Source organism: Cucurbita pepo, chromosome 20 (genome assembly GCF_057944985.1).
Source record: "Cucurbita pepo subsp. pepo isolate OVF chromosome 20, ASM5794498v1, whole genome shotgun sequence".
In the NCBI taxonomy this organism is placed as follows: domain Eukaryota; kingdom Viridiplantae; phylum Streptophyta; class Magnoliopsida; order Cucurbitales; family Cucurbitaceae; genus Cucurbita; species Cucurbita pepo.
The window spans coordinates 8,755,740-8,769,290 of NC_141817.1; the positions used below are offsets into that span (position 1 = coordinate 8,755,740).

The 13,551-nt window shown below is 35.7% G+C and overlaps 1 protein-coding gene across 3 annotated transcripts in view; it reads left to right on the forward strand.

The window, feature by feature from the left end:
* The window catches only part of LOC111782818 (uncharacterized), a 49,136-nt gene that overhangs the window by 10,918 nt on the left and 24,667 nt on the right, over positions 1 to 13,551 (forward strand). For 2 of the 3 annotated variants that reach the window (XR_015414703.1, XM_023663627.2), the window contains exons 4-13: positions 4,441 to 4,519; positions 6,958 to 7,022; positions 7,159 to 7,248; positions 9,806 to 9,895; positions 10,034 to 10,120; positions 10,247 to 10,330; positions 10,918 to 11,037; positions 11,473 to 11,501; positions 11,580 to 11,712; positions 12,620 to 13,090. Coding sequence is in view for 2 of the 3 variants with exons in the window: in XM_023663627.2 (XP_023519395.2) it covers positions 4,441 to 4,519; positions 6,958 to 7,022; positions 7,159 to 7,248; positions 9,806 to 9,895; positions 10,034 to 10,120; positions 10,247 to 10,330; positions 10,918 to 11,037; positions 11,473 to 11,501; positions 11,580 to 11,712; positions 12,620 to 13,090 (1,248 nt within the window). In the remaining variant the exon portion in view is untranslated. Of the gene's footprint in view, positions 1 to 1,773; positions 1,840 to 1,961; positions 2,451 to 4,440; positions 4,520 to 6,957; positions 7,023 to 7,158; positions 7,249 to 9,805; positions 9,896 to 10,033; positions 10,121 to 10,246; positions 10,331 to 10,917; positions 11,038 to 11,472; positions 11,502 to 11,579; positions 11,713 to 12,619; positions 13,091 to 13,551 lie in introns of those variants that run through there. The other variant, XM_023663628.2, reaches the window with a different exon arrangement.

A 13,551-nucleotide genomic window follows, 5' to 3' on the forward strand; every position in this document is an offset into this window, starting at 1 on the left:
GCACCGGCATATATAATCCAAGAGTTAGCCTGACTTATCTCTAAAAGGTTTATCCAAAAGGTGAATGAAGAGTTATCTGAGATTGTCAAGGAACTGGAACTTGATGACTTTATTGCATGAACTAATTCAGGTGCACGACTTATTCTTCTCTCAAGTAATTGGAAGTAGTACAGGCCATTCAATTCCCTAACAAGTTGAATCGTCCATTGCAAGACCTGGTCTTGAAATCACAACACGACGAGGAGAAAATAACACTACAGTGGTAGTCATGGGTAAGCTTTGGCATGGAAATGAGACTGTTAGATAGTTTTGGAACATGTAGGACGTGTTTTAGTGTAAGGATTTGAAAGATGAATACGTCGCTTATTCCTGCAATGATGGCACTGGTTCCATTTGCTACTGTAATTTTTCGATTACTCAGACATGGTTTATAGATTTTAAGACATTGTGAGTAAGAGGTCATGGAATCAGTTGCACTGGAGTACATAATCGAAGAGTTAGCCTGTCTTATCTCTAAGGGATTTATTGAAAAGGTGAATGAAGAGGTGAAGGAAGACTTACTTGAGATTGTCAAGGCATTGAAACTTGATGGCTATATTGTATGAACTAAATTAGGTGCACAACTTATTGTTCTCTCAAAATTGGAAGTAGAATAGGCCATTCAATTCCTTAGCAAGTTCAATCGTTCATCGCAAGACCTGGTCCTGAAAACACAACACGATGAGGAGAACATAACACTACAGTGTAGTCATGAGTAAGCTTTTGTATGGAAATGAGACTATTAGATAGTTTTGAAACATGTAGGACGTGTTTTAGTGTAAGGGTTTGAAAGATGAATACGTCGCTTATTCCTGCAACAGTGACACTGGTTCCATTTGACACTGTAATTTTTCGATTACTCAGACATGGTTTGTACGTTTTAAAACATTGTGAGCAAGAGGTCATGTGATCAGTTGCATTGGAGTATATAATCCAAGAGTTAACCTGACTTGTTGAGGGAGTCTAAGAACATCTTCAATCTCTCAATTTCTTCATTATTAAACCACTATTATCCACAATTGGTGGCTTATGTTCTAAGTTGGACTCCATTGTGTTGTAAGCCCATGCTTTAGACATCTCTCCCTTGTTTTCCCAACCACGACGCGGGCCTCCTTGATTTCTCACGGTTGGGAGGCTTTCCATTCAACTTTCAACTCTCCTTCATATGGCGTGCTTTCTCACGGGGAGTACACCATAAGTTGTCTTTGTTATTCTTTCTTTGGTTGTTTCTTTCATGGTTTCTTTCTCTCTATTAGAAAAACCGATGCATTTAAACTGGGGTTGCTTGTCAAACATAAATCTCCATCGGCTCTCTTTTGTTTGAATAAAGGTAACTGTTTCTTCTAGGGATCATGTTTCCTCTTTTCCAATGATTGGTCAAACTCGTTATTGAGACTTGCTAAAATTCCTAGACACTATTTGCTTCAACAAATTTGTTTAGGATTATGACATTTGTAGTGCAATTCATCTTGAATACCCAATAATAATCGAGTTTCTGCCATAATGTTTGCAAGATATTGGTATATTCTGTGATAGTTTTGTCTCTTGCTTCATGGCTCCAGTCATGATCTTGATTTCATAGATGTGAGTAGCATCTCGAGCTTTGGTGTCGTGCGATGAATGAAATCCAATATGACTTGTCTGTAAAAACATATATGTACCACTGATGGATGGTTCTAGAGAATCCTAGAGCCATGACATTATCATGGAGTCTTGCTCGTCCTATGTAGTAAATTCTGGATTCGTCTTCGCTGGTCTTGATCCTGTCCAATGAGATGTCGAAGTTTTCTCTTCCTTATGGTATGTCTGCACAATTTGAGACTATTTGAGGAAGTTTGTTTTTTATTTTTATTTTATTTTATTTTTGTTGAGTCGGTATGATAATCAGATGGGTTAAAGGTCACCTTTCTTTTGGGTTGTAGGATCTTCCTCCTCTGCTGATGATGTGATTCTTTGGACATGGAGTTTTAAGCAGAGAGATGAAACTGGCCTGGAAGCTCTTTAGGAGCAAAGCAAACAAAGCTTTATCCAAGTGTGGGTTGATGGGAGCTTTTAGTGGGCTGGATCCAAATCCTTGCGGTGAACAACCTAGAAAAACGGAAACTCGTGGCATCCTTGTGGGCTCTGCATTTGAGAACCTGCAGACCCTCAACTGAACAAAAACATTAGATAAAGCTTGCTGGGGCTGCGGATCCAAAATCCTTGCTAGGCTGGATGCGGTGAACAAGGGGCAGGATCCTCCACTAAACAAACAATCTTGCTGGGTCTTCTTTGCTGGGCTGGATTGACAAGGGCCTTCCTATTTGGGCTGGATGCGGTGAACAAGCTGGCGCTATGGGTGGCTAGCTTGTAACCTAGGTGGGAGGCACGAAAGTGATGAAAAGGTGACGATAGGGGGGGCAAAAAACAAGGTGACTTGCTGTTATGATTTGTAGAGTTAGTTTTTTTTCCCTTTTTCTTTCTTCATGATTTGCTTGGTCACGGTTACAACAATTATGAAAGCTCCGAATGAAATTTGGTCATAGGATTTACAACTATGAAGATTTTATCGATTCAGGTAGGATTTGGTTCTATCAGATTTTTGAGAAATTAAATACTTTGATACCATGCTGCAAGTTAAGACATCTTCCTCTTATTTTCTCATCTACGTTAGTGAAGTACATAGACCTTCTATAATAGAGAAAAACTAACTAATTTTCTAGAGAATAGGTAACAATTCAGAAAAATATAAAAGTTGGCTAACTAATTTCCTTATTTAATGGCATTACACCAATATTCTTATAATCAAGGCTATTTCTTCTACACATAAAATTCATTGACAAGACATCATTTTCTTATCTTTTCAATCAGAAACCAAAATCAAAAGACCCTACGTCTCAAAATTGATGGTTGAATTGAGGCATACCCTTCTTTAACTGAACCATCTTTGCGTAACTTAATGATAACAGCTTAACATGGATCAATTTTGGTTTGGAGGAAGGACAAACCAAGAGAGTTTGAGGTCAAAATGAAGCATCTATCAAGTTTTTCCCACATTTCGGCAGTCTCTCAACATTTTCCAGAAGATAAGCCAACTTTTCTTGGCTTGATCAGAAAAACAGGCAGAAGTTTTCTTCCAGCAAAAGAAGGCCAAATGACACAATGTATAAACATGTTATGGAGATAACTCGACTTGGCTAAACAAGACGTCCCAGTCTCGTCTATATATTGATTAAAATGCGAAAAAATGCATGAGAAGATGAAGAAGCTTGACCAGAGAACATTCAAACCAACGAATATGAGATTCAAATTGAGGAAGCACTCTCTTAATTCAAATCCTCGATAAAGAACTTGCCATCTTCAAACCAAATACCGAAAAAAAAAAAATTACGAACACAACAACTCCTTGATTCCATTATAGTAAATAGGCGCGAACACTTAAATCATATGAATATGAAAGTGAAGTTCACTCTGGCGATGGAAGGAGACTTGAACTGAAAAGAGGGGGAGAGAGGAGAGAGCATTGGGTGGGGGGGCGGACTCTCACTCTCAAATTCTTTTTCAGGTTAAGAAATTTTGTTGGACAACAAATGAATATGGTAGAAAACGGAAACATCTTTGGAAAGAATTGTGATCTCGGTTTTCTTCTTAAGATGAACTAGGGTGTATTGACGGAAATTTTATTTTCACTCGATGGACTCTTATGAGGTCCCCAGTTGAAAGGTATTGAAGGGCATGCTATAGAGTAATAATCCTTTTAAAGATTTTGATCATTTGGAACTACCTCAATCAAATGCAAGATGTGTATCATCAGAAATATCTATTCTTGGCTTTATTATTATGGGGAAAAGCTGCAAATCTGAGGTTCAAGCTCTTTCGTTATACTTCTCTCCATAAGACGTCTGATGTTTTAGCTGGAATGGGATCTCTTTATACAGTCATTGGCTGTAGTTTTTATTTCTTCGTTAGTTGTTATTCATTGTTTTATTCTCTTACATTTTTTAGGCTTCTTTCTGATTGTATTGTATATTTTTGTTCCCATTGGAAACATGTATCCTCGACTATTTTATTGTATTTATTAGGAATTTTTGGTATCTCACATCATTACTGTTCTTCTGCATCCTCATTGTTTACACCTTGTCGTTTTGAGTTTTTATCTTTTTTCGTTCTTTCCTAATTACCATCTAAACTAATTCCCAATATATTGCAGACTGGGTATCTAAACTAATTCCTAATTTCTATCTTAACTAATTCCCTATATAACTGCAGTCATCTATTGATTTAATTCTTCTTTAACTATCTTAGTAATTTATACATATCTGATTGGTCTGATCATAGTAATGGTCCTATTATCCAACTTCATAATCCAACACGACTTTCATGTCTTCTCACTGAATAATTCTTAACAAAATTTCTTGAAAGGCTACCAAGAGATTGGCTCAACTTGATAAAGTGGCTGAACGTTTGTCTCGCCATTTGATGGAGCATCATGAAGTGATGGGTACGGCTTTCTTTTTCCTTTTGCTCCCTCCTCCCCTTCTCCAAGGGGCATAGTTTTAGTCTTGTTCTTGTATTTGGCTTGGTTGGAGGGTTGATGTTTATCTTTGGTAATATTGAAGTAGCTGCTCTCACATCATTCTTTAATTTAGTCTTCTCTATATGAAGTCGATTACTATTTTTACTGACAAATTTATTGTTTAAGTACATTCATTTGGTAGTTCAGCCTGCTTTTGATTCCCAAGTTCCTTGAGGTTGTACTCTTCGGTTTTTTTTGGGTGGTTTTTATTCTAATCGTTGGGGTTATATGTGTTGTTTGAATTCTTTTTTTATTGGATTTGGGTGTATCTGTATTGTTTAAGATATAGTCTTCAAATGTTAGTTGTTGTAACTTTTGTTGTAATTTTTCATCCTATCAATGGAAAAATTATGCTTGTTTATTCTAAAAAGAAAAAAAAAGAAAAAACAGCCAAAAATTATTTATTTATTTATTTTTTCCCCCTTCTGTTCTGTGTTTTCTTTTATTTGTTAATTTTGTTCTTGCATGTTTGTGAGGCTCAATTCTAGGGAACTAGCTATTACCTTCATTCTACATGGAAGGTTCATGCACGTGGTCATGATTTGGGATAACATTTCAGTATTTATCTTTTGTATAATGTGTTCAGGATTTCGTTGACGCCTTTTATTCTACATTGTAGAATTCTTTTCTCTTCATATTTTCTTCTGTTTTTTTATTTTATATAATAAGGCCTCATCTTTAAATTATGTAAATCCTCTCTTATAATATAATCTCATCTTGTTTCTTTTTTCCCACGGAAGGGTGACAAACAAAACCTACTGCAGAAGAAAAAAAAGATTTTGACTTATAATGAATAGTTAGAAGAAGACTTAACTAATAATCTAGAGAAGCAAAATACTATTCCGGATTTTCTCCCTTGGTCCCTTCGTGCCTTTTTTTTTTCTTCTGATTTTGCTAAAGCCTCACCTACCAACGAGCTTGGGTGGATTGCACTACAGAATCAAATCCTTTCTTCTAAAGGGCGAGTATATAAACTGATAAAAGGCCTGATGAAGTGATCTGTGGACATAAAAAGAAAAAGGTGTCTGTCCCTAACTTCTACAATAACTCCAAGCCAAAAGAAGGCCGAACTCATAATTACAAAGGCTTGGTGACGCCCGTAAAGAAGCGTTAAACTTTCCACCATCCAAAACTCCTCACCCGATCTTTGAAAACATTGAATTTTTTGCTCCACAAAGAAGTCAAGAAAGGAAAAATATGTTTTAACTCTATTTTGCCTAACACACACCATTAAGGAGATCTACAAGAGTTATTGCATTTGGTTCGAAAACATATATATAAACACACACATATATATATTTCTTTTGTGGAAGATAAGGATTTTAAGACTGTTATCTCTCTTTCATTTTCTCATCTTTGATGGTTTGAGGAATTATTGGTTAAAATGAAGCTTTGCCCACTTGTCAGATTTTTTCCAAGCAAGATAGAGATGAGTTTGGAACTACCAGAATTTAGAAACGTTGGTTTTCTTCATAAACAGTTATTCATTGTATTGTGCTGCCAATTTCTGGTGTTAGGAAGATGATTAGTATCCCTTGTGAGTTTTTGAAGTGTGGCCGACTCACTTTTTGGAATATGTTAGAGAGATTTAATCATGAAAATTGAGAAGCTTGACTTGAAAGATTAGTGTAAGACTCAACCTTTGAAGTGCCGTCTTAAATCCTATTTGGATATTTTAAAATCTTTCATCCAGCCTTCTGCTCCAATAGATGCCTTTGAAGCTTGAAAGATGGAACTTTAGCAAGCACAACAATCTAGAATTCACCAAAGGTTATCTGGGTTATATAATCCTCTTCATTATTAGAATATGAGCACTTTTGATGCTATAAGTGGGGAACTTACATGGTTTCATTCCTGCTTCAATTGAAATTACTGATCCTAAAGAGGGAAGATTTTTTTCCTTCAATTCGGGAATGTCACTCCAATTGATTTTTCTTCCGTCTTAATGCCTATTAAGAGGAATTTAGACCTATAAGACTTCAAATTCGTTAGACATTCTTCAAGTTAACGCAGTCATTGAAGATGAAAATTCTTGTCTGTATAGTTGTTCTAATGATGATATATTCGTCCTACCACCATATTTTCTGCTTGCTCCCAAGGAAAACTCAGGTTTCATTAATGCTTTTACTGACCATTTTCCTTTTCCAAAATTGAATCAGAATTATTTTTCTTTTTGCGTAATGGTCTCCAATTGATGTAGTTCACCTTTTGTTATTGTGATGGTGTTTCCAAAATGCTGTTTGATACTGGAAGTCTGTTTTCTTGTTTGCTTCATTTATCTTAAGAGCTATCTAGATGGTGAAAAATTTAATTTTGGAATTGAATGCTAGTTAAATGGGATGCCGGTTTTTACTTTTGACCAGTGAAGGGGATGCATTTGTTCAGGGAGTTGGAAAAAGACTTGAAAATTGCGAACGTCATCTGCAGAGTAAGTCGGTCTTAATTAGCATGTTATATTCGTCAAACAAATAAACAGTCTATTTACTCACATTTTATTATCCTGCACTATTAACAGTTTTCCGGCTAGGTACGTTCTGGTATAACATTAATTCATATGTTTGTAGAATGGGAAGAGACACCTAAATTCGTCAATGCTTGCAGTCTCTAGAGATCTCATAGTAAACTCTAACTCCAAGAAGAAACAAGCACTTCTGGTACATTTTTTATACTACAAGAAAATTTCCAATTTGCTGAAATCCAGCCTTTTTATTTCTTCTCATGTGGATGAGAATACAGAGATATTTATCAACATTTTTGGTATTTTGTTGCCTTCTTCTCATTGTTCCTTTTTCCTGTCCAATTATCACATATTTTGATCAATTATGTTTGTTGTCCTTCAGAGGGTTAGAGAGGTTTGTGAGTAAACACTCAATAATATTTCAGTCGCTAGAGTCAAATGTAAATAGATAGGGATGAGAACCCAATACTTGTTTAATGTAAAATTACAAGAAGGGGGCATTCCACTAATGGGTTGCTGTTACTAAGATTCTTACAGAATTACACACTAATATAGATGCTATAACTTCTCACTAATGCCTTACATTTTTTTACAAAGATAGTTTATCCATGTTCAACATAATAACCTATTGAGGATAGTGAGTCGCAATTTATGGCACTGGTCTCTACGGATGGGTTAATAAACCTATAAAAGGATTGGCTTGGGGTAGACCTTGAGTGGATATCGATAAAAATTGGGTAGGCTTTCTGAGTTTTCTGAATTTTTAAGCTACAAACAGGTCATGCCTGTCTTGGGAAGGTGCCTGAGCTGAAACGTTACCTTTCTCACAACTTTACCTAGAAGTTCCGTTTTTGGGGGGGCCTTTGGAGAGAGATCAATAATAGAATCTTTAGAGGGTTGGAGAGATCTTTTATTGATGTTTAGTCCCTTGTTAGATTACATTTTATCTCTAGACTTTGGTACTGAAGTTATTTTGTAATTATCCTCTAGGTTTCAAGTACTTGATTGGAGACTTTTTTTTTTTTTTTTTTTTTTTCAAGTTTTTACTCCTTTTTGTAGGCTTTTCCTTTTCGTGTACTCGTGTATTATTTATTTTTTCTTAATGAAAGTTTGGTTTATTTTTTATCTAAAAAAAAAAAAAACTAGAACTTTTCATCCTTTCTTCCATAGCGTCAATTCCAGCGTGCAAGAGGGGTGATCTTCAGATGTGAGATTTTGGATTATGAGGAGACTTTTTAACAGAGAGTGCTAGCTGGGCTGCTTTTACAGAAAAATTAGATGAAGAGCTATATGTCGGGCTAGATCAAATTATTTGGAAATTTGACCCTTCAGGCTCTCTTTAAGCCAATCCACCTTCAGTCACCTCACTAAATCTCAAGCTTATCTAAAGGCCCCCCTGTACCAGACAAACTTGAAAGAAAATTCCCCTTCTGGGCTTTATCTTCCTAGGTGTGCAGCTTTTGTAATAAAATGAAGTCACTATTGATCACATTTTCATTCTTCGTTCCTTTTACTTATGGTGGTTGGTCTTTTCATCCGGACTCAACTGGGCATAGAGACCTGTTTTCAACAAAAGGCTGACCAGTGACTGCTGAGACTTTAGGGGTAATGTACTTCAAAGGAAAATCTATGATTCTCTGGAATTGCACAGTTAAAGCCATTAGTTGGCACTAATGGAGGGAAAGAAGCCAAAAATGATCTTTTAATATTAGTTGTCCTCCTAAGATTCTTTTGCTAGTAGTGTACATGCTTCTTGGTGGTGTTCTTACCATAAGAGTTATTTTATAAGTATAGCCAACTCAAGATCATTAATGTTTGGAAGACTCTCCTTTTGTAGTTTCTTGGAAGGTTCCTTCTGCTCGGCTCCTAATTTCTTTCTTTTTTTTTCTTTTTTTTTCGCAAGATAAAAACTTTTTATTGATTGGTGAAATGATAGAAAAATGTTCAAGGATTCAAACTTTAAAGATGTGAAGAAAACCAAACCACAAAGCAAAGATGTCCAAATATTACAAGAGCCCCCAAAAAAAGTCAAACATAATGTCTATGAAGATTTTGACCAGCCAATAAGCCAAAGCAACAAAGCCTACTCCCACCAGGCTGCAATAATCTGCTGTGCGGACGAAAATAGCATACAGAAACCTTTTTCGAAAAGCGTGAGAATCCCTTCATCACATGACTTCTCAAGTAACCGTTGGTCCAATTTTTGATTTAAAGGAACAAACTCCTTATCGATACTGCTGACACTATTAGCAGAGACAACATAAAATCCTTCAATTTCCAAAGAACATTTACTAACTCTTTTTGTTGATTCCATCATTCTGAAAGGTAGAGAAATATGCACTCTTGAGCTGATGATTTCTGAATGCTTCAAAAACTAAATGGATTCATGACCCTTCAAATTCCAGATGACTCCAAGCAATATTCCTCATTAAAGGCACAATTCAAATTTTGGAGGAACCTTGGAATGATCTTCTATTCCATTAATGAAGCCTCTGCCCCCGGCCCAAGTTGTCAACTCGTAATGCATTTCACTGGTTTCTGTAAAGAAAATGTACATACAAAACTTACAACCACAGAATGTTAAACAAGAATAATGACTCACGGAATCGTTTACATCATAATAAAATATCCATTGGTATGCTAAGTAGTATATGCTTCCAGCTTTATTTAGTTTTTTTTGTTTTTGTTTTTTTAATTTTTCCATCCTTTCTTTTCAAGTAATAAACTTTTCATTGACAAAGTAATGCAAATAGGATATGCTTCCAATTTTGAGTGAGCTTCGTCATGCTGTGGACATGCAATCGATGCTCGAGATCCTTGTTGAAGAGGGAAATTATTCCAAGGTGGGTTTCATAATTTGCTTCTTGTTAAGCTTTTTATAGCTGAGCTCAGAGTACTGGACTAATGAACATGTCAGAGGGAGTAATGATGTCTGCTCATTAACTTTTCTAGCTGTGCTGCCGAACATGCCTGCTATACAGGCTTTTCAGGTCTTATCTGAGTATTTGCAGCTATTGGATAGTTTTTCAGAGCTTTCAGTAATTCGAGAGATGAGCTGTGGCATTGAGGTGAGTATTTTCAATGATACTGAGCATTATAGATGCAAAAATTCTGTATATTTTCTCTCATGGTAAACGTTTTAAAGGATGAATGATTTATGATGATTTACACATCTCTTTTACAAAATGTTGTAGACTTGGCTTGGAAGAACGCTACAAAAGTTGGATTCACTTTTGATAGAAGTCTGTCAGGAGTTCAAGAAAGAGGCTTATTTAACCGTGAGGATTATTTTCTTGTGATAGAACTTAGTTTTTTTTCTTCTTCCTTTCCAGAATTGTTCATTCTTGACGCGCAATTCATGTTTCTACTATTTAACCTTGAGCATTGTGAAGTCCATTCACATTTTATTTGGACTAGGGTCCTGTATTATATATCCTAAAGGGCTGTGGATGGACTTTTCGATGTTGGACTTTTCCATCCACATTTATTCATTTATTTATTTCTGAAATCTTTACCATTTTTGCTCCAATAAAGGAAAAGACGTCGGGGAAAATTAGGCAATGAGAATAGTACTGTTCATAGTGTTTATTGTTCAAATGCTGAGCCTGGTAAGCATGGGCTTGTGAGCTAAGTGGGAAGCAGATAAATTGGGTTGGGCTTCTTTCTCCTTCCTTTTCTCTCCTGGTTTGTTAAATGTGTTGTGGCAGATGGGAGAGAGAGTTCCTTTTGGAAGAAGATAGGGGGTTGGGGGATATGTTCACTCTTTGTAATTGTAGAACCGTTGCAAGTGCTTTAATCATGGAACTTATTTCTCTCTCTAATGAAGTTTTGTTTAACATGATCCGGCTTTTGTCATTATGAACAGGTGGTTGATGCCTATGCGCTAATAGGAGATGTCTCTGGCCTTGCTGAAAAGATACAAAGCTTTTTTATGCAGGAAGTAATATCAGAAACCCATTCTGCCTTGAAAGACATTGTGCAAGAGGTGTGCTCGAGTAATTCAAATTGAGGAACCGGTTTATATGGAGAGTTCAAAATTGCTTCCTACTTTGCAGATTTATACCATCTGAAGTTTATTTCCATTGAAATATAAGTGGAATACAAATTAACGCACAAAGCTATGTGGAAAGTTTTTTATAATTTTTTTTGTAGATAGCATTTAGTTTAAAACACAACTGCTGTATTTGAGGTTGCTTTTTCTCACGTCGTACATTTCTACTTTAAGTCATTGACATACATAAAATTGAATACATACGTTGAACTAAATGGATTCGAAGACTATGTTAACGTACTGATAAAACAGCAAGTTGGAACAAAAAGATCAAATTGAGCTTTCTTCTAATCTTCTGATTTTATTCTACATCATTTCCTTGGTTAGTAATTGAAGAAATATTCAATGATGAGTATTCTATCTTTGCAGGATCAGGATGTACATATACAAAATAGTAGGTAAAGTTCGTGAAATTGCTGAGTCTCGCATTCAGTGTGTCAAATAAAATCTTTTAACTTATTTTATTCAATTTACAGGCTTACATACAGCGACCTATGCTTTCGGATTCCTGAATCAAAGTTTAGGCTGTGTTTATTAAAAACACTAGCTGTCTTATTTACCTTGATGTGCTCATATTATCAGATCTTTAGCTTCCAACTGGATACCAAGGTCTATTAGATATTTACTATTTCTTATTTGTTCCAGTTGAATCATATGGTTTTGCATACATATCTTGTAGGGCTAATTTTTGCAGGACAGCTTTTTGGTTTCAGTGGCCAACTCTACCTCTTGGTTACTTGAGATTTCCTGAATGGCCTATGCATATTTTAGAGTCTCATAATAGAAGAAATTACTAGAATAATAGACAATGCATAATCTCTATTTACTACAGAACTCAATATATTATAGGGTCTCATTTATTGAGATTTACATGAGTCTTCAAGTCAAAAGGTTTTGGGTAAAGGTGGAGAGTGGATTAACACGTGCATCTCCATTGTCTAGGTGGATTAGAACATGTCACATTGAATCAGCCAATTGGCAAGATTCTTTTCTTTTTATATTTTTAGCTTCTCTTTGTAGTCTGAACCATTTGGATGGATGTTTCAACTTTCTTGTAATTTTTCAATTATGAATGAAAAGTTTTGTTTCTTATTCAGAAAAAATAAATAATGATAATAACTGAAAGTCAGACAAATAGAAATGGAATGTAGAAAAAGGTATGATTAAATCATAAGTAATCATCTGTGAAGATTCTTATTTCTGAAATCCTTGGTCGAGTCATTGTGGAAAACACACCAAAATGTCTGGTGATTTTTTTTTTAATTTTTATGCGTAGTTCTTCAAGGGAATAGTGATCAACAAGGGTCATGTAAATAATAAGGGAATTAACTCCATGGGGGTTGGCCTAGTGAGTTATTTTCAGGATGCTATTGTTGATTTCTTTATTGGTACTACTTTTTTGTTTGAAGTGCTAGTAGTTAGAAGCAGATTTTATGTTGCCCGCTTTCCCTGATTAGGAGGCTTTTCTGTTGGGCGCTTAAGTTTTTTTATCTTATAAAGCATGTTTTTGATTCAGGACTCAATTGACCAAACTCCTAACATGAAGCAACAAGAAGATAATTCTGACATTAATTTAGGAGATACACCTGAATCAACGATCAATGTCTCTTCAATGGGGACTGCAGTGATTACAAATTCTGATGGGGGTGATCTCAGTAGAGGGTCCCCGACAGATAGCAGCACAGCATCAACCAGTGGTTCTCCCTGGTACCATCTGAGAAAAGATGCTATAAATTTTGTTTCCCAAACCCTACAAAGAAGCCGTAAGAACCTTTGGCAACTATCTACTAGCCGTGTCTCAGTACTGCTTTCTTCTGCTGCTGTTTGTTCAACGAGCATTCATCAATTTTTGAAAAACTACGAAGATCTCAACGTCTTCATATTGGCTGGAGAAGCCTTCTGTGGAGTTGAAGCAGTTGAATTTAGGCAAAAGTTGAAGATTGTTTGTGAAAACTATTATGTGGCTTTCCATAAGCAGAGTATGCACGTAAGTTGACCTTCTTGCTCAATTTTGCCATGGTTCAGATTTGTTTATACATGCAGGCCCATGGAATCTAAACGCTGCCCCATTCTTAAATCTCAGTAATTTTTCCTGTGCCAGCTAACTTCAACAAAGCAATGAATATTTCAATTATCTCTTCATAAGTGATTAATATAGAAAGTAACTGCTGGTTTTCTTGCTTAACATTTCTCTCTGTTCTTGCCATTCCTATTGGTTTTGTAGTTTTGACATTAATTTCTCCACAAATTTCTCTTCGGCTTACGAAACTAGAGTTATTGCGACAATTAGAAACTCTTCAAAATTCAGTTGAAGTTATTATAAATTCTCATGTCTCGAGTCTAAACTGTCTCAGCCATGCTTCTACTACTTGGTTAAACTAAGCAATTTCTAAGTTTGAATGTGAAAATTCACTAGTACTTCGTGATTGATTTTGCTCTTCATGTTTT